Source organism: Blastomyces dermatitidis (assembly GCF_000003525.1).
Source record: "Blastomyces dermatitidis ER-3 genomic scaffold supercont1.13, whole genome shotgun sequence".
NCBI classification, from domain to species: domain Eukaryota; kingdom Fungi; phylum Ascomycota; class Eurotiomycetes; order Onygenales; family Ajellomycetaceae; genus Blastomyces; species Blastomyces dermatitidis.
Genome location: NW_025544786.1, coordinates 634,611 through 656,162, shown reverse-complemented (window position 1 = coordinate 656,162; position 21,552 = coordinate 634,611). Strand labels below are relative to the sequence as shown.

Sequence of the window (21,552 nt, the reverse complement as noted above, 5' to 3'; positions counted from 1 at the left end):
TGATTTGACGTATTTGGAGTTCCCGCCCATGTCAAAAATGGCTGAGATAGTTTCCCACCTAAACTTCCGAAGGGTATTCGTTGAGGGCGTAAGTGGTAGGGGGGGCTGCGCAAGCAGCAAAGCGAGCGTAAGCGAGCGTTTGATGCTTGTAATAATGATGACCAAATATGGCCTGCTGCATTTGCGTCCATTATTGCTTACTCGCCGTGCTGCGGAAATGTCCTGCCAAATCTGGCGGCAAAACGGGGCGGTGGAAGGTGTCGCAACCTAGACCTTAATTGAATGTACAGTACTCCGTACATACATGTAGTTCTATCTGTTGGTTTTGAATTGGCGACAGTCATCCACAACTGAAACGTGTTCATCCACCGTATTCTAGGTCTATAGGCGCCGCTTTGGATTATTCATGTCCCCATACTATCGGATCTCATTTAGTCCGGAGTCTGGATAATGGTTTGTTGAAGTAATGATTGAAAATTTTCCGCTGCCGGAAGATAGATGGGCTCTTGTCGAAATCCTCTGATTGAGTCTTACTTCCAGTAGTGGGATTATCTCCGAACACAGTCATCCTGACACATGATGACCAAGAAAAAATAAGCAACTGGAACCTTTCAAATAATGAGATAGTCAATGAAGTGCTGGATCTTTTTTCCTTTGACACTCAACAACCATGGCAAGGGGGAGATTCTAGACTTAACCCGGCCTGCTTCTTATGCTTCCGCCCCGACAAGCGTCGTCGCTAGCTGTGTGTTTTCTTCACATAAAAGCAAAAAACGAGGAAGATACAACAAAGCTTTGCAAGAACCACAACGCTGTCCCTGTCGAGAATTTGATGATAGCCAAATTGGCGCCATGGCGCTGAAACCTCAAGTCACTGACGACGCACGGCCCTCCACTGCTTGGGGGAGCCATGGGAACCGTAAAAAGTAAACATACAAAATCACGGTCGCCCCGCTCGCTTAAAAGCTTGGCCGATATTTGCCGGCCCCACGTTTTAACTTTAAAATCTTAAAGGAACTCTAAGGAAGATGTTGGGGCTAAGGGCGACGATTCGCATCCCTCAAACCAACCTGCTTAACTTGTCCAAAGCAGAACCTTGCAAGTGCTATATACATGTACGCATGCATAATATATCCAAGCTTGGGTCCTCCTTGGGACTTGAAAAACTGTTCAACTGAACTGGATACAGAGCCCCCTGGTCTTGAGGTATGGTTACAGGAAATTTGGCGCTTTCAATCAGGTAAACATTTCACATCCAAGGTGATCGGTGACCTCATCCCCGATTTATGAGCCTGGAAATAGCTTTCGCTCTCGAACGCCACTCATACCAAATAGGGTCCAGACTAATCCTGGCGTTCTCTAGGAACATTATTATTTTCACCGGAGCGCTTTCGTTTCAGGGCGATCGATGGCTTGACCAACTTCCCCCAGAGCTATTATGAGGAAACTACGCCACGCCACCCCGCCTGGAAAGCATGGGAAGAATTACTACTATGTATGTATGTACCCGAAGAATCGGGGCAATTTCATCACTATTATTGTTGTTAATAAATACTGGAAAACAATAATACGAAACCGATGGCCGCAGGCCACTCCTTAGCATGAGGATTCATTCATTAGTTTATTATTACTCTTTTCTTAGTAACTCGTCCAAACCCGGGTGGATGTCATATTAAAGTTAACTTTAAATTACCACTACTAGCCTAGCATGTTACTAGCGCAATAACTTTGAACGCATTTATTCCATGCCATATGGCGCTTTTCAGGTGTTAGTGTCGTATTAATGTATGTATGCGTAATACGGAAATCCACATAACTTAGACTCTCATCTTGGATACCAGATCTTGGAGCGTAACGAACTGAGTTGAAGTCAGCGAAGTAGCCAAAACATTACAGTCCAAATAATCTGTACAGTAGCAATCTTGTTCACAGTTCTTTATTCTCTTTCCAGTCTCACGCTGGATGAGTGTGTAACTGGCCATCAGCCACGAAAGGTCTGCATCACAGAGGAGATGCTACGAGACCTCTAAAAATGCTATATCCGTAGGACTTGTGAAGCTGAATTTGCTCACTGAACCTATCAGCGCAGCTTCAAACGGCCGAAATTTCCTAAGATTAGAAATTCAGCCTCAGCTGACAAACTCCAGATCCCGTGGAAGGATTCACCTCCGATCCTACGAGCAAGACCAGTCTTTGACTCTCTTGATTTTCTAAGCTACTGGTAGTAAGGATATTAGCGAGTGCTTTAAATGGCGCAGGCGTTGCATAGCTTGCGAGCTGTATTCTGGAGATCACATTTCTCAGAGGCAAGTGAACTTTACTAATATGTGAATGTACCGTGACCATATGGAGGCCCATGCTGATACAAAATAGTCAGCGCGCCTATATTTTTTTTAGCAATTTAGTGTGACATATTGATAAATTTTCTCCAAGATAGGTTTTCAAGCCTGCACGGCGATCGAGCGATTGAACACCGGGTACATCTTGGCAACCTTATGTCACCCTTGAAAATGTTTCAACTCAGATATCACAAATCTAGTGTTACCTGAGTGATCTCTTTCCGACAGAGAAGAAGAAGTTAATAGGCATATCGATAGGTAAAGGGTAAGCTGAAAATAGAGTGATTGGATAGAATGTTTTAGGTAGCCTGCAGGATGCTAGTAGACCCACATTCTATGAGGAATGATTACTTACTATTTTAACTTGTGCAATCCTCCGTTCTTCTGTCAACTTGGCTTTACCTTGTCGGGGAGCGCAGCAAACCGGATTCTTGATGCCGATACAGAAAACAATACAGGCCACAGTAAGGATTGCGATTCCCAGCCAGTCGAGATACGCCTTCCGCTGCGTGTTAACATTCGTCAGCAATTTATCCTATTTGTAGAGGCACTGTTCAACAATACCATGCAGCCATATCATCATGATCCTGTGGGCAGCCGCCTGTAACAGGCATTTGCTAGCTTCTCCTGCTGAGAATTGAAAGAGACACCACGAAAGTCCATTTATTGGTATTTTTATTTGGTTAAGATGATGGGCGCTTATTCGCAGATACAAACATGCAAATTGCACTTTCTGACAGCCACAGCTTGTGGAGCTATTTCATCTTCTGTTGTATTAGTGCTTGCACATATCTCAGAACCCATGTTTGAAGTGTACATTTCGTAGGGATTGAACACAATAATCAGAGCTGTGCAATACCTAGTCCTCGGGATAAAAAGCTGAGAAATAGATTTCGATGGAGTGAGTGGCTTTGCAGGACGAGATCGAGTACATACTGTAATCTGTACAATGCCCGGAATTAGGACAAGGCCTTTGGTAATAAAATGCACCCTGTCACATTTTCTGCTTTCTGGCTGTAGCGTAATGTATGTACTGCACCATAGGTTGTACAGGGTTTATCATTGTCATGGTTGGATCTTTCTAACTGAAATTCTTATGGCCTTATCTTCGCTCGCCTATTGGACAGAAAGTTCAGGAATTGGGCAAATTACGCGCAAAGAATGTATGGCGCTACAGCTCCAAGGTTAGTTATGCCTCTTTACTGTGTTGGCACAATACACTGTGCCTAACTTTAACCCCTGCAAAAGAATGTATGGTGCATGTACTGCGTACTACCTGCTCCAGGTCCACCAAGGCGTGGATTTAAACTTAAGCTTCCTATGTTGCGGGCTCAACCATGAACCGAAGGAGCGTGGGCCACCCAAACAATAATGCAGCTTGTAGCAAAAACTCATTGCTCAGATTCATTAAACCCCTTCTCCCACATAGTTGGTGATTTGTGTTTTCCCCGCAGTCTTGCACTTTAGTCATATTAAGTTCGCCAAAATAAAAGAAATGGAGCATTGCATAAGGTTCAACTAAAAGCTTACTACGGAGTACTCTCTTTCCATGCTACGGAGTATTGGACGAGTCATGCTTGGCAATACTCGGCCTTGGGACTGCGCTATTTTTGACGTGTTTGTTGTTTTGGTATTCAACAAAATCCTCAATAGATCATTCCTGAATGCGCCCATTTGAGTCCCAGCGCTTAACGTCCCGTCCAAGGAACGAGGGCGGCCAAACTTGATCCACCCCCTCCCTACCTGACGTTGGAAGCAAAAATACCAAAGTATGTAAATGTAAGCGGCTGGGTATTTATGCGCAGTAAACCACCCCAAGCGTCAAATGCGCATGGCCTCCCAGCTCTATCTACAGTACATTATACGTCGCTTTTCTTGTTCACAGTTGGAAGTGTATGTATATTTCATTCCCTGAGGGCAGCCATGTATCGTGTCATACATGACAATACATATATTCTGTGTACTGGTGACGTATGGTATTATACAAACGCGATACGGTACTGTCGGCATCGTATCCAATCAGCGAGACTCTTTCTCACGTGCTGCGCCTTTCCTGAACCATCGGGACCTTATTCCATCTACCTTTCTCCAAAGATTCCGTTTCTTCTTCCCTCGCCGTCCTTTGGTTTTAGACCGCGCTACGAAAACCATACTTCCCTTTGCCTGACATCACTCACTGTTACCGGGGTCTGCTGAACTTAAGCAGTGCTCAAGGACCTTTACGGTATTCCTTCTCAACTGTTGATCTATTTCAAATGTTTATTCCTAATACTCGTTTTATCTCTCATCTCGCATCAGCTTAACATAATCTTAACCCAGCGAAAGCAGTCAAGGTATGTTTTGCAAAATTTATCGTCCGGATGCTGCGAAATTATCTCATATCTATCCGTGCTTGCCCTGCTCTTCTCCCCCTCATTTGATTTAAAGAAATGCATCCTTGGATTTTCGCCCCTCCATCTTGTGGTCAAAGCCCACCATCAAAATTCGCGGGATACTGCTATGATAATCTGTTTAACTGCGTGATTACTTGCCCGGGTGATTCTGTTAGCCCTTTGCGTCTCTCTGCTCTTCATTCTCGACCTAGACATCCCTAGACATCCCTTATTCACCGTTTTCAAGGTTGTCGATCCAGCCCCAATTTCGGCGGAGAGTTTCCAGCTTTATCCTGCCTATCGTAATGGAGCTTCTGTCTGATCCCTCATCATAGTCGTTTATTTACGGAATCCTTATCAGAGGACTATTTTTATTTTGGTTTCGCTTTTACCACTACTTCTCTCCGAACTAGTAGCTCGTTTTTGCTCAAGTTGATTAGCCCTTCTCCTCCGTTCTATAACAACTGATGCATATAATGCTAATATCCCCTTCTGATCATTAGTGTTTAGAGATTGTGAATACGGGGCTTAGAGACACGAAGGTTTCCCACACTTCCTGGCCTTGTTCCTGCTGTCCTCGCGCGTTTAAATACTCCCACGATATTCGAAAGGACCCTCGTATTCGGTGTGTGGCGGTTGTATTAACTTGCTTTTTTCACTGCTGAGGAGAGGGGATGGAGACGTATAACGGACATGTCCGCACACCCGCGGATGCTATTATCTTATTCGAAGCCTGCCGCATCGGGCTTTTACCGCGAGTCCAGAGAAGATTATCAGAGAAGGAAAGGCAAGCGGTTAAATCTGGCTCTGTGTTTGTTTGGGATGAACGGGAAGCCGGAATGAGAAGATGGACAGATGGAAAATCATGGAGCGCAAGCAGGGTATCGGGAAGCTTCTTGACCTACAGAGAAATGGAAGGGAAAAGAGGTGGCGGCCATGGTACGCAGGCGTCAAGGGCAGGGAAAACTCCTGACAGTAATAGAGGTAGCGATGAAGATCCCGGAGAGGGTGGGGAGGAAGGCCCAGATGGATATCGCTATAAGCCGGATGGATTAATGAAACAGTCCTTCAGTATAACAACATCTACGGGTCAGCACCTCCATTTAATAAGCTATTACGCACGATCCCACCCAACCGCTCCTGGATTGAATCAGCCATCCACTGATCCAGCTCTGCGACATATCCGCCCACAGAAAGGCTTATATCCTGAATCCAGTGTTAACGATCAACAAAATCTACCCGTTGTGACCCGTGGCCCTATGTCCAGACCCGGATTTTCAATATCACCGCACTCGCTCCCGTACGCTCGGCCCGGTGCTGCGCACGCTCAACCATATGCTACCGCCCCGTACAACTGGCATCCACCTCCTATTACAAGCGCACCACATGTTGCAGTCATGCCGTATCCTGCCTATTTGCCTCCTCTTGGGGCCTCCGATGGGCATTCATCCATTCCATATGGACACCACCCACACCATCCCCAACTACCCGCTCCGTACGAAAGATCGGTGCATCCAGCCGACTCTACACTCCCGCCTCCAATGCAACAGCACCTCCCAAATGCTGCTAGCGGGCAGGTTGTCCCTTTCTATACTCCCGCTCGATCTCCAAGGTCCCACCCACCAATCATCATAGGGGCTCCAAGAATGGGTTCTCCCGGCCACCCTCATGGGTCACCACATAGCCACGCCCAGGCTAATGGAACCTCACCTAAACATGCTCCTAGCCCTGCCCCGTTGAAGAACATCCCACTCCATGACAATGGCAGCCAAGATAATAATAACAACGCTGTATCATCTTCATCTGCTACAAAGGTTCCAAGCATCAATGCACTTATGAACGGCCCACTCCCTCCATCGACACTTGCCCCCGCCGGGACCTTGTCTAGTATTCTTGACGGATCACAGCCGCAGGCTCGAGCAAATGGCACAGGTACCAGAAGCCCAAAACCCTATGTGAGCTCAGGCAATGGACCGAAAGACATCCCCAGTGAAAAGATTGGATTTGGGGAAGATATGAGGGCGTTGAGACAACTTGATAAGGTCTTTACTGCCTGATTTACCTACGAGTGATCTCATTTGAGATACTTTTATCACAAGGATGTATAATTTATTTTCTCAACACTTAGGCGCACGTTTACAGACTGGCTTTCTGAAAAAGCGTGTGATTTTAGCGACCCCACGGGAATACCTGTTTTTCTCGGGTGGGGTTTTTGTTACAGGTCTGCATGGGCGTTTTGTGAATTAGGTGTGGTCTCCGTATCTACGAGAACTACCTGTGGATGCATTTAAAACTGGGATGGGAAACTACATTTTACATGGGAATGGACTAAAATCGGGCAGGCTAGGGTGTGTTTCTCTCATTGTTGTCATCACCATCATCATCATTGTTGTTGTTGTTGTTATTATTATTATTATGACAACTGTCTTGCTGAGTCCGCGTTTTACCCTGTTTTCATATCTAGTATTTATTATGAAGAGTTTTTTATAACTTCCAAGGTTTCTCAACATTGAAAGAGGGATGAATGTGTTAAATAATGTTCGTTCTTTCTAACCATTTTTTTCCCCCGGGGTGCCGCGATGGAACCCAGTGTTCCTTTTTGTATCATTTTCTTCCTATTGTAACACAAATACATGGCAAATTGCTCCCGGTATATCTAAATGCAATGGCGGGGGCTTGCTTCCGTCTTCCCTTCAGCCAAAAATCCATATCGAGGTGATCGATCTTCCTGCAGCACTAGCCTTCAAATTGTGCCTGTAAATACTAACGGTATAACACCGTCTACGAGACGCCTGATTCCTAAGAGCAGTTGTTTGCATATTTGCTAGAGTACATCTACGCAGTAGATATCGATAAAGTGAATGTGTTTTAAGTCAGAAAGATGTGCAATCATTCACAAAAGGTAACTGACTGACTGACTGATGTGGATTATCCAGGATTATTAGGCAGTAAATGGATTGCCAACTCCAACCTTTTTACGGACGTATGGTGCATCATCTTTCAGTAAACGGAGTACGGCTCAATATCAACCCGGTGTGTAAATGGCTTCTCCCTCATTGTCTCGCCCACATCAGCAAAGTTACCAACACACCGGGGGGGTGTCATCCAGGGCCACTGGTTCATCCGTACTCCGTAATTCAGCTCAGCAACGTAGTAAGTACTAGCCCGTCTGCGTGTTCCAAGATTAGAAAACCTGCAGCCACATTAGTATTTATATTTGCAAATATGCTTAATTTCGTTCCGCGACTATAAATAATTTGGCGAATACAAAACGTTATTTATTTAAGCTTATATATACTTGTTCATGTCTGAACATTTCTAGTAACCACTTTTGTTTCTAGACATTTTATGGATATATGTATAATATTAATTTCCGCTTATCTTCACGCACGGATGAATATATGAGAGCAAATCCCTACTTGGGTGTCTAGGAAATACTCCAAGGAAATGGCGAGCACCTTGGCACATGTATGGATTTCGCTATGCGGCTCCGAACCCCGATATCATCCATGTCAAGGCGCCAGGCTCCGGGGGGAAGGCACATAGTTAGGACATCGGCGCATTTCAGTAAGCACACATAAGTGCGACCCAAGCATTCGCAAGATGAGGGTAGGGGCTCAAGGCTAACACCGTGATCTAAAACATGACAGCTTCAAACCATAAGCTGAGCTAAAGACTACTTAAAATTTCGGAGAAGGGGAGGGGGACCAAAAATCCTTGTCGACCAAGCCGGAGATATCTTGACAAGAATGTCACTCAACTCGATTATCCCCTGTCATCTATGCGATATAAAATCGGCGAAGATTCGTGTTTCTAGCGAATAGACTTGAAAGTCCAATTGTAAAGGTTGCAAAGCTTATTTTTCTCCATGGACTTCGTAGCGGACGATTGAGATAGAAATAGATCTTGCCCGAAGGATCGGGGAGGTTGTGAAACAGATCCTTACAAAACTGAGACTGAAAAAACGCTGATTCAATGAGATGCAGTGCGTTGATTGACAGTTCTCCAGCCATCAAAGGATTCTTGTTAGTTCATGTATGGATCCGAAGCGTATTGGGGCTTATTGGCAGGAGTGAATGGATAAAAAAATTATATATTTATTATGTCTTGAGTCCAGTTTGCAGTGATATATTCCAAATTAAGGTCGAATGCAAAAAACATGTCCAAATTTAGGGGGTAGTAGATCTCTAAGAGTCGTACACAATTTATAAACCAATATTCCAAAAATAAAATAGGAAGTAATGAAAAACTCATATTTCCTTGTTTCCCTGAGGATCCACAGCCAGCGTTCTCGTGAATCAATCATCAACCGGGTCGTAACGGAGGTTGGAAACAGTCCAACATCCTATGGTCATCAGGAAGCCGTTTTTGCTTTGTGTGCGCCTCTATTCAGGCGCGGCACGATTGATATATGTTGGGGGTCCCGGGTTGGTTCAACCCCTCTACCATCAGCACACACAGGTGGTGAGATTGAGCTCTTTTGGCCCAGTGGCCTAACAATATAATCGCCGAGCCTTCGCGAACACACCTCCTTCCCAGATCCCAAGCGCCTGAGTTTCGCCAAGCTTTTCCAGACTGTATGTACCATGAACGATGTATATAGAAAAATTCCAAGAAATAAACGGGCGCAGGAAACTGATACTATAAATAATAAACCAAAATTGTTCAGACATCCAACATACTCCTCACTTTTTGAGGTGGTTGAGTTTGATGAAGCGTCTCTCCGGATGAAAGTGTTGCCTGACTGCCCGACCTACTAGGAGGCCGCATTTTCTGACCTGTCGGATTCAATGGTATAGAAGTGTTAATTCTTGAGACCGAGTCCGCTATTGGATCGTTTGGTATAATTTTGCTTGGACTCTCCACATCATAGGTATGGCCACTCTGGTCCCGCGTGCCCGTAGAGATTGTTCCCATTTCAATATAATGCTCCAAGTTCTTTTGCGTAGGCCTTCCGCCTCCGATTTCAGTAGTCAGGGCTTTTAATCTAGCGTTAGGATCGTTGCCAGACACATGCTGGAAGTCAGGGTGCAATCGACGCCACCAGGCTGGCTTTCGTTTTCCAGCCTCGATACCAAGCTCAGCGTCAGCTGCGCGTCCACGTTCACGGCGTTGCTCAATGAGGTACTTGTCTTCATTAGGATCGATGTAACCCCAGATGTTCAGAACAACGAGAACGAGTAATGCAGGAGCATAGCCAAGCCCGTAGAGCCAACCGGCATTGCCGTCATATTTAACGGGGGAAATATCCCAGGAGAATGTGGACGCAACCCCAAATCCAACGCGGAGGCCTGTTAGAATGATGCAGATGATGAATTTCAAGGGTGCAGAGGTTAAATAGAAAGTAATCAAACTGGACCTGTTTACAGGTCGTTCCTTGTATCTGTAGACGCTGTGCCCAAGGCTATAACAGATGATAACCAAGCACACGGCCGCAAGAATGCTCCCCGCTTTAAAACGCCCGTCTGTTGCGGATGGCTTCGCTACGCTCATTGTTTGGTCCTCGCTGCGTTGTTTTGGGATCGAGTTCCAGTTTCTGGGAATGACCATGAAGAAGTTAAGCCAGCCGAAAAGGTAGAAAATCAATGGCAAGTAGAATTCCTGTTTTTCCCTCGTAGAAGCCTCCGAGAATGCAACGGTGTCGCGGTCACAGATCTGCCGTTCCTGCCACGAGCCCCTGTAAATGACGTTTGTTAGTCGCGATCAAAGCCGAAGCATACACGCAGGAATAGAATCATTTGCGCATATAGATTGATTTAAGTACGTACCAATGCCTGACTCCTTCCCATACTGCAGCCAGCAGTCCAGGTAAGAGCAGGTAAAAAAACAAACTCTGGAGAGAAAGGGCAAGTCCTTGCAAGTAGTTCCGATCGACATCAATGCCCATGAAACAGCTTATCGTGCCACAGGCTGCAACGAAGAGCATCCAATACCACTGCCATCTCCTTCCAATGACCCTCCATCGTTTCTCTAACGGTAAGAACCGTTTCCCATGCTTCCGCAGGTTTATCAAGGTGAACATTATCGTTATTGCAAACATCGAAGCGAAAGCAATCCCGGCACTTCCCCTGGCCTCGAGGCCCTCGACCGGAAAATAACAAGAAGTGGCATTAATAAATGATCCGTTTGATAGCATAGAAGGCTGGTACATGCCAAATGAAAGCCAACAGTTCGAGCCGTTTGATAGAGTTCCATTGGAATAGAGGATATAATTGAAATATTCTAGCGCGGTCCGATTGAAGTGAACATAATTGATCACCGTGTCCGTAGCATTGTCTCCGTTTTCAGGGAACGATAAGAGTTCCCTTATCTCAACGAGAGGCATGGCTGATTTAAAGAAGTGGGAAAAAATGTGTGCGGAGCCAGATTTATGAGGAGTGATCAAACATCGCTGAAGTAAGGATAGCCACCTCGACGGTAATCGGAACCCCAGGGCACCTGAGGACAATGAAATGTAGTAGCAATCGTAGAGATTAGATTGTTCACGAATGTTTGGCAGCGGGGATAGAAATTTTGTGAGCGGGATATCGGAACCCTGATTGACAAACGTCAGACGTCAGCGGGGAGGGTCTCGGCAGAATATATTTCCGAAATCCGGGAATACACCGTATTTCCCAAACCGGCAATGAAAAAGGACTCGTATAACTTATCTCAGAATCTCAGCCACTGCCCAGATATTAGGGCCTGTTCGGTGATTTTTTCCGTACAGTGCCAGGGCTGTACAGAAAGTGGATATTTAACTTCTGACAGTATAAACCTTCATTATTGCCACCTTTCCTTATATAAATAGTAGTCTGTTTGATGTTTTAATATTACTTTTTTTCATACAAGTAGTTTATTATAATAATAATTATCATATTATTTCAGTGAATATATTTATGAATAAGTGTAATGTAATCAATCACTTAATACTCATTTTCACTTAATACTCACCTTTGTAAATTAATTACAATCAACTTTAAATATTAATATCTTAATAAATATTCATTATTTTAACTTTTTAATTTGTAATTTATAAATATTAAGACTTATATTATAATATAATTTAAAAGTGAATATCACAGTTTTTTTATTCAAAAAAAAGTGATTACAGAGAATGAAAATAAAATAATAAAATAAAAAATAAAAGTGAAAAAAGTAATAAAAACTATTAATTATAACAGGTATTAAATTTAATAAGAAATGAGAAAGTGAATATTAAGTTTATTTTAAATATAATTTAATTCTGCTTCATTACAGTCTGTAATAAATATGTATAAAATATGAAAAAAATCAGTTTGTTATAATCTTTTTATATATTATAGAAAAACTAACTATTCTGAGTAAAATACTCTGTAATATAATCTTATATAATATTATATATATTTTATTAAATTTATAAATAGACTTTGTAATAGACTGACTATATAACTGTATCTGAGATTAGAATCAGAATATTTAATAGTTTTATTATTAATTTAATTAATTTTATTACACAGTATTAAAACTAGATAGTAGTCTTATACTATTTCAGTAAGACTTACTATCTACTTTTATTATATTTTTAAAATAAGACTATAATTTTTAGTTCTTATTTTAAATTCATTTTATTGCTTTAAATGACTTTAAATCTTATTTAAGTATTATCAAAAATTATTACTTTCTAAAAAATTAAAAACAGTCTAAAAAAACCTTAAAATGTTTAAAAATAGTAACTTTATATCAAGATTGAGACTAAACAGAATTAGATAAGATTACTTTTTTATTTTTTCTAAGTTATAGTCTCATTTTAAGATCTGATAAATAGTTACTTTGCATGTTTTTTAATAATTAATCTCAGCAGAATTCATACTAAGAAATGTATAAAATTAGTCTAAATAAGATTAAATATGAAATTTATAGTCTCACTGATTAGTTTACTCTGCAGTCTATATGACTCTGATACTAATCTTTATTCTCTTTTTTACAGATATTTTCTACTATATTTACATTCTTTATACTCTTCTCTACAATTATTACAATCTATACATTTATTAATATACTTTATTTAGTATAGAAAAATCAACTTTTCTATGTAAAAAACACTGTAATGTAATATTATATATATTCTATTAAAAATATTTAAATACTCTGACTTATACAGCTTAGATTAATTTTTAAATCTTTGTTCTTTTTTTCATTCTGCTTCTTTCATACATTCTCTACAGAGAGTACTATCAAAAGAATTACACTGCTCAGATTTAATTATACAGCTAAGAAGTATTATCATATTTAAATAAGTAATTATATTTAACTTTAAATTACTCTGTATTCTGATTGCTATGTATTCTGAATTGTGATAAAGGTAATATAATGTAGTAGTTAATTATATTATGAAGATCTATCTATTGTGCAGTCTTTTATATGTGTAGACATTTATCAAGTAATCAGTGAACATCTCACTTATACAGAAGTAGTCAGTCTGTAGAGAGCAAATCTGACATCTCTCTTAATTATTACTCTACTGAGTAGATACATGTAACTCAGCAGAGCAGTTCTATAACTAGAGAGAGAATATTATATATAAAATAGTAGTGTCTTCTGTCAAAGATTTCGCGGAGAACTAACAAGAATTTGAAGAATAAGAAAATAAATAAGATAAACAGTAAAATGAATGAAGTATTATAGAAGTAGCAGAATGATAAGACTCTGTATTTATCAGAATGCCTTCAGAGCTTTTCTAACTATTATTATTATTATTATTATTATTCTTCAATTATAGATGTATGCAGTCAGAGACTATGACATCTACCTGAGAACTAAAAGTTCTCAGAGTTTTTCCTATATCTATAAAGTTAACTATTATACATTCATCAATTTCAGATATACAAAATCAGAAAATTCCAGCTCAGAATATAAAAACTGTTTACAAATTACAGTATTTTAACATCTTCTAATACTTTGAAATCATTTGACATGATAAAAGAAAAGAGAACACAGTCTTAAAGATAGACATATTAAATAGATAGATAGAAAAGAATAGAAAGAAAAAAGTAAAGTAAAATAATAAGAGACTGTAGTGAAACAAATTATTAAAAGATAGTATATAGCTGTTTTAACAGACTACATCTGATCAATTTTCTTCTCTTCATATTCAGATATTTCTGAATTCAGTTATTTTCTTATAGCTGCTTGAGTTTCTGATAGAAAGTCTATTAAGTATTTAATTCCTGTCTCAGTTGAGAATAAGAATCTTATATTTAATTAATTTAGATTATACTTCTCTTTCAATCTGACTCTGAGACTATTATATAATGCACAGTGTATTATAATATACTCAGAATTCTCATTTGCATTGCAGAATAAGCATTCTATTGAATTAAATCTATCATTAAATCTTTGTGTATAAGATTTGAAATAGTTATATTCTAATTTCAGCTGTATTATAGATGAGAATATTTTCTTTTTATATTTAATTGAACAAGATTTTCACTTGAGTTTTATTTCAAATCTTGAATAATGTATACTCTTCTTTTATTTCTGCCAGCTTTCATTTCACTTATCTAAATAAGATTCTTTTATTTTTCTCTTTATAAAAGATCAGGACACAATTTTTTGAATAGATCTGCTTAATTCTGAATCTTTTTTTGCAGCTGAATCAGTCAATTCATTATTATAAATATTCATATAAGCAGGAACTCAGTACAGATGAATTATCAGCTTTAATATTCTTCTCTTTTGAATTTTTAAAATGAAGTTTAAGATTAGTTTAAGATTCATTTAATCATTATAAATCTGACTATTTCTAAGTCTTTTTAAAGCAGCTTGACTATTAGAGAATATTTATATCTCTTTCAAACTATTTTCTCTTTTATAAGATTTTATTTCAATAAGTTTGAAAACTTTCACTATTACAAATAGTTCAGTATCAAAGACTTCAGATTCACAGTCTAAATTTCAGAAATCTGAGATAAAATTAATATTATCTTCAGTATAAGCAATGTCTATATCTAATCTATTTAAATTCTTATTTTTTGAGTCATCTGAATAAATTAGAATAGAGTCTTTTATATTAATTGTAGAAATTCTCTTCAAATACTGTTTATATTCTTTCTCTTTAGATAGTTTGCTTATTTACAAGTCTATAAGAGATTCAAGCTTTTCTCTTCAGAGAGATAACTTCTCATGATCAACTTTTTCAATATTTAAAGAAGAAAATTGATTTTTAATCAGTGAGTATAGTCTGTACAGTTGAGAAGACATTTTCTTTAAAGAATTATTTTTATTTCAATCAAGAAATCTATTTCAATTCAGTTCATTTTCAGAGTTAACTGATGAAAATGAGAAAGAGACTCTTTCTCTGATTATATAATTTAAGCTTATCTTTATAACTCTCAGAGTATAGTTCATACAGGTATTTTCAAATCTAATAGTAGAAGAACAAATTGAAGCTTCAATTTCAATTGTTTTAATAGAAGATGATTTGAATGCTTTCAGAATTCTTCTTAAAGCTCTGTTTTACAGACTTTGAAAGAGTTCAGTAAAATTTTCTTGATTATTTCATTAAACTTAAACTTCATAATCAGCTACTGAGATAATATAGATTATATATAACTATCTTATAGTCTGAAAGAATAGATCTCTCTCTGTATTTAATAGTCTGATAATATTATTCAGTAGTCTTTCTATCTTGACAGTTCTTTATTGAATATGATATTTAAAATTCAACTTGAAGTTTAATCATACTTCTAATCATTTAATATTTAAACTGAGTTTAATCACTCTATTTAAAAGAGTTAGAGATAGTTCTTTCTTATTAAATCTAGAAAAGAAATGAATTAACTCAGTTTTATTTATATTAAATTAAATTTAATTAATATCTGCTCTGACAAAGATTTTCTTTACAGCTTTTTCAATTACTTTCAAATTCTCTTTAATAGTTTTTGAGCTGTAGACTAGATCAATATCATCTATATAACTCAGAGATTATACTATATTCATATTTCTATCTTTGAATAGATATGCAGTGTATATTGCAAATAAAATGAGTGAGATTGAAGATTCTTACAGTACTTCTATTTTTATCTTAGTCTTTTCTTATTTCATTTTATCAAAGAAAAGTTATATGATTCTCTTAGATATAAAACAGTTCACTCATTTTATTAGAGAAAGTGACAGTTTTAACATCTTCAAAGTCTGAATTAACTTTGATTTTGAAACATAATCAAATGCTTCTTTTATATTAATAAAAACTGCAGTTGAGACCAGATCTTCATGCTTTGTTATTTAAATATTATAAACAACTGAGAGAACAGTGTTAATTGCAGAATATTATTTTCTATCTCTCATTTATTCACTGAATAAAAGAGAGTTATTAATAGAGCTTATAAAAGATAGTTAAGTAGCTATTATCTTTTTCAAAACCTTTTCTAGACAGTTTAATAGAGATATTACTCTATATAACTTAGAAATTGAAGTTTTTCTATTAGATTTTGTAAGAATCACTTCAGTGACTTCTCTTCAGCATTCAGAATGATATTCATTTTTCAAGAGATTGAAAAAGAGCTCAAAATATTCATTCTTTAAGTAGAAATATGTATTTTGAATAATCAAGTGATTAATTGAATCAGGCCCTGCAGCAGCTTTAACAGAACTTGAGAAGATAGCTAACTCTAGTTCATCTTATGTAAGATCAGATCATTCTCAGTCATTTTCATTAATATAATTGAGAAGTGATATATTCTCTTTCTCTGAATCTGAATCTGAATCTGATGAGTTCTGAAAGAGAATTCTCATGAAAGCTTGACATTTTTTCTTAAAAGAGTTTGCTGTATATAATTTATTCTGAGACTCATATTCTAAGACTGAAAGTTTTGCTACACTTCTTGTTTTAGTATAGTTAAAAGCTTTAAAAACTTTCTTCTCTTATGTTTCTTTAAGAAATTTATTTCAGCTGTCTGTTTTAGCTCTTTTAATATCTGAATAATATTTATTTCTGACAGCTTTGAACTCTTCATCAGATATTATATCATTCTTTCAATCTCTTCTAGCAGTAGTTAATTCTTTTCTTTTAGATGAGATATTCTCATTTCATTAAGATTTTAAATACTCAGAAGATTTTCTCTTTGAAATATTATCTCTAACACTTGTTAGAATAATAGATGTAATGAGCTTCACTCTATTCTTAAGCATTTCATTTGAGATATCTTGATCAGAATTTCAATATAGCTCACTCTGTCTTTCATATTTTAACAGTTTTATACTTTCTTCAACTGCTTTTCAATCAGCTTTTTCAAAGTTAAACTGATTAGAGAGAAGAGGATTTTCACTCATTTATTTTTCACTAAGTTCAATATCAAATTGAATAATCTTATGATCTGATTCTGATATCTCATTTGAATTAATAAATCAGTTTACAAGTCTTTTTTTAATTAGATTTTGTAATATGAAGATTAGATCTATAATAGATTTCTATTTCATGTCTTTTCTAAAGAATGTTTGTTGATCATACTTATTAATCAAATCTATTAAATACTTAAAGATTCATTTAATCAGATTATCAGCTCTCACTGCTTTCTTACATTCTGAATTTTATCAGAAATAATATGCATTGAAATCTTCTGCAATTATAGAGTTTCTTAATAAAGTTATGTTTAGAAAATCTCTATCAATTATTCAGATATTGTTATTTTTCATCAATGACTTTTTATTATAGATATTTATAAGCTGTATAGTATCAAACTCATTTTCTTTATCTATAATATTCACCAGAATATCAGGGTCAGACATAATATTAAATCTTAGATTAAATTAATATCTTGATCTCTTTCTTTCATAGATTACTACTCTTGACTTTATCTCATACTTTTGAGATAGAAAGTAGTAGTAGCTTGAATGAGAAATGATGTAATTTTACTCAGCATCAAAATTCAGTTTCTAAAGTAGTATAAAATTAACTTTTTATTCAAATGTAATTTGAAGATAAGAATAAATACAATTTGAGTTTCTATTCACATTATTTTAAATAAATGTGATTTTTGAAGAGTTTTTAAACTTTTTTTGTTATTCTTGTTATATATTCATACTAAAAGAGAGTAGAGATAGAGTAGAATCTAGTCACTATTATCAGATAGTAGATTATAACTATTTTGAAAAGTAGAAATCTCAACTGTTTACATTATATCTAGTTTATTATCAGAGTTATTTCTCAATTCTCTAATCTTAACAGAGGTTTAAGAATTCAAATTCTGTTTATATTTAGCTGAAGAATTGAAGTTTGAAGATTTAGATAGTTGAGAGTTTCTTCTTTTTAAGTTTACAGTTATAAGTTTACTGACTTAACTCTTCTCTTCAGTTCTAGATTGACTTTGAGCTTCATCTTTTCTTCAGTTCTTTTGAGTTCTAGAAGTAAATATATATTCTTTTGAGCTAGATGCATGTTTTTCTTTGCAATTAGAGCACTTAAGCAGAGTGTATTGATATATTTCATCTCTTTTTAAGTATGTTTCACATTTATACTTACTAGTTTTATAATCTCTGATACAGAATGTACATTTTAAGTCTCTAAAACATGAGATTGCAAAGTGTTAATATCTTTGACAGTTTGAACACTGTATTTGAGCTTTGAGATTCATTCTTGAGTCTTTGTATTCATGAACTCTCATTTTCAAATCTGCTACTCTTACTTCAGAGATCTTTGACTGTTCAAGTGTTTTTATATATACTAGAACAGAGGCATTTCTCCTGCTTTATCTGAACTCAGTTGAATTTAGTTATACAGACTTCTTTCTCAGTTGAATAGAGTTGTATTCTTTCAATTCATTTTTAAGAAGTAGTATTTCTTCTTCACAGTCAAAAATTTCAACTGAAATATTATAAAGAATGAATTTATCTCACTTTTTATCTCTTTTAGATAGAATTATTATATTTAGTAAAGATTCTACTGCTGACTTTCAGAGATTCTCATTCTGAATAAGAAATTCAGCACTGAATTCAGAGTCTGAATTCCAGACATTGTAGTCAGAATGATAAAGTTTTTAAAGAATGATGACTTAATTGAAGCTATAACTGATTTTTAAACTTCAATATCAGTCATTAACTGAGAAAAGAACTGCTGATTAATTTCATTTCTAATTCTGAAAATAAGATTTGAGTTTAGCTTGTTTCTTTGCAGAATATTCTGATTTAAGACTTTGAAAATAAGTCTTCTATTTCTGAAGATTTGAAAGTTTTTCTCTTTTTATATTTTCTTTTTTACTTTTCTATGAATAGAGATATGAGCAGTATTCTTCTCAGTTTTCTCAGAATTTTGAGCAGATTTTAAGACAGTAGATTTAGAGATAGCAGATTCAGCTGCTTAAGCATATATTTACTTCTAATTCAAAGAAGAAGAAGTAGGAAAAAAAGAAGAAGAGTAAGATGAAGAGTCAGTGATTATACTAGAAATTTTCAATCTTTTTTAAACTGTGTTTAAGACTTCAAGTTTGAACTTGATTATCTTCTGTAGTTATCTAGTCTGAGTAGAAAGAATTAATAGAACTTCTTCATTCATCTCACTCAGATACTGCTTTTCAAGAATCTTACTTACTTTTTCAAGTTTCTGTATTTCAAGAACTTGTTATTTCTGTATTTCTTCTTTCTTTCTTCTCTTCAGAATTTCAATCTCAGAAATAGTATTTGAGAAAGCATCTTTTTTCACATTAACTGAGTGTATTTTTGAACTCATTGTTCTTACTCAATGAAAAGTTAATCAGACTGTGTAAATTGAGATATTTCTAAGTCTGTTTTCAATTGAAAAGTTGGTCAGACTGTTTCAAAAGAAGAATAAAAGACTTTTATATATTAATTTTTTTTACACTAGTTCAGTAACTAGGTTAAATTTTTAAAGAGAATCTAATAAACTAAAATTAATTTTTAAGATAAATTAATAAAATCTTTACAATCTCTTTCTTGAGATACAGTAAGAAAGAGTATGATATCAATTAATAATAAATCAGATAATATAACAGTTTTTGAGAGAAAAACTGATAAAAAATAAATTAATTTTTTACAGAGAAATTGATTAAAACTATTTAATTTTATTCTAAATCATTCAATTCTTCTCACACAATAAGTATATAACTCAAATCAGTTAATAAAGAGTGTAAAAAGAAATTAAGTATTAATAAAAGCTCTTTAGTCACTGAAAAAGTAATTCTTACTTAAAAGAATATGAAATTATGATAGAAAACAGCTCTGTTTTTAATTCTTTGTAAGAATATTATATAAAACTCAGAGAAAAACATCTTACTTTTTCAAGAGAAGTAAAAAACTATTTCTAAGATCTTTTTTTTTTATATTAACTGCTGCAGAAGAATGAGATAGAAACTGCTAAGATATACACTACTATATACTCTCTATCAAGACTTTTTCTCTTCAGAGTCTTGATATTATAGAGAATATAAGTCTGTTTCTATATAATAATATAAATATTATCAGTGAGATGTAAAGAAACTGATTATTTATATCTTAAAATAGAAGACTTTGTCAATGATTATATTAATATAGAGTTAATTCTTAAATTCAATAGAAACTTAGTATTGCTGTTCTCAATCTCTTACAGAATCTATTGAATATTGAGATATTAAAACTAGATTTAATATATCTCACTGTGCAGAGATCAAAGACTCAGTCAGATCTTGAAATATACTGATTTTATGTTGAGGGTCCCGCGGTTGGTCGGCCCTTCTACCAGCAGGCGCTGGTGGTGATTGAGCTCTTTTGCCCCAGTAGTCTACAGGTTATGAGACTGTTAAGTGTGAGCCCTGCTGTGGTTAACATGCATAGGTTCAATCTCAGAATGAACTTAAAAATTCCTAATAAATATTCTTGAACATTTTAACAGTGTCAAGAGACATCTCAGAAGTGTGCTCTAGAAGTTCTGTGAGCTCTAGAACTGAGTGATTCAGTTCATTATTAAAAAGAAGCCATTGTGAGAAGATCACTGAAGAGAGTCACTGAGAGAAAGTACTGTACTCTGTGATAGCTGGTCTGAGGGAGGGTGTTGAGAGTCCCGCGGTTGATCGGCCCTTCTACCAGCAGGCGCTGGTGGTGATTGAGCTCTTTTGTCCCAGTAGCCTACATTTTATAGTTATTAATGTGCTGTTGACTCATTGTCTGCTGATTATGTATTGAATGCTATTACTGAGATATCTTTTTGTATTATTCTGCTGAGAATGAGTCAGATTGAGAGAGATAGTACAAGGATGAGACTTGATGTTGAAGTCTAGATACACTGATAACAGACTGTGAAGATTGTACTTCAGAAGTGTCTGTTGATTGTGTACTTGATATTATTACTGAGATATCTTTCTGCATTTTTCTGCTGAGAATGGGCCAGATTGGGAAGGGCGGTATGAGGGTGAGACTTGGCATTGATGTTTTGAAACATCAAAGATGGACAGGGTTTTCGCGGAGGTCACTTCTCAGATATCTCCACAATTACAGATCAGGAATCTTCCAAAATCAAGAAGATTGATGCATATGGCTAGGTCTCTTCACCTTACACTTTGTATGGCAATTTGGCCCGGGGTTGTGGTGTGGTAGGGGTGAACAGGGGATAATCCCACACGGGAGTTTCGAACAACATCTAGTTCACATTTGGCTGGATATCTCCACCACCACACGGGGTATGCGGTCGGCGATGGGGTCAAAATGCTCGTATGATCGAGGGCTTTTCGATGGATCTATCGGCGGGATCTTATTCGAAAAATCGAGCGAGTTCGTGGTGGAGCGGTTGTCTGTCAGTACAGGTGTATGACTTTTCTAACTGTAGACATACAGATCTCTATATTAATCAGAGTATCTTTATGAACTTTAACTGTTAAAGCTTTCATTAGAGTATT

The 21,552-nt window shown here is 36.5% G+C and overlaps 2 protein-coding genes across 5 annotated transcripts; one reads left to right on the top strand and one right to left on the bottom strand.

The window, feature by feature from the left end:
• Positions 1-4,188: 4,188 nt before the first annotated feature.
• Positions 4,189-8,929, top strand: BDCG_08990 (cAMP-independent regulatory protein pac2). Of its 3 annotated transcripts, XM_045424762.1 has the most exons (4): positions 4,200-4,672; positions 5,215-7,480; positions 7,657-8,278; positions 8,362-8,929. In XM_045424762.1, exon 2 carries the CDS (start codon positions 5,386-5,388, stop codon positions 6,766-6,768), a length of 1,383 nt encoding a protein of 460 aa, XP_045273405.1. In that variant the 5' UTR covers positions 4,200-4,672; positions 5,215-5,385; the 3' UTR covers positions 6,769-7,480; positions 7,657-8,278; positions 8,362-8,929. The 3 variants fall into 3 exon arrangements, with proteins under 3 accessions (XP_045282783.1, XP_045273405.1, XP_045282782.1); XM_045424764.1 differs by lacking the exons at positions 7,657-8,278; positions 8,362-8,929 and having other exon boundaries at positions 4,189-4,672; positions 5,215-7,589; XM_045424763.1 differs by lacking the exons at positions 7,657-8,278; positions 8,362-8,929 and having other exon boundaries at positions 4,446-5,142; positions 5,215-7,514.
• On the bottom strand, positions 7,103-11,376 carry BDCG_08989. 2 transcript variants are annotated; one of them, XM_045424760.1, is made up of 4 exons: positions 10,480-11,376; positions 8,131-10,388; positions 7,631-7,904; positions 7,103-7,546 (listed from the first exon to the last, which is right to left on the bottom strand). In XM_045424760.1, exons 1-2 carry the CDS (start codon positions 11,034-11,036, stop codon positions 9,377-9,379), a joined length of 1,569 nt encoding a protein of 522 aa, XP_045273404.1. In that variant the 5' UTR covers positions 11,037-11,376; the 3' UTR covers positions 7,103-7,546; positions 7,631-7,904; positions 8,131-9,376. The 2 variants fall into 2 exon arrangements, with proteins under 2 accessions (XP_045273404.1, XP_045282781.1); XM_045424761.1 differs by lacking the exons at positions 7,103-7,546; positions 7,631-7,904 and having other exon boundaries at positions 7,968-10,388.
• Positions 11,377-21,552: the final 10,176 nt, after the last annotated feature.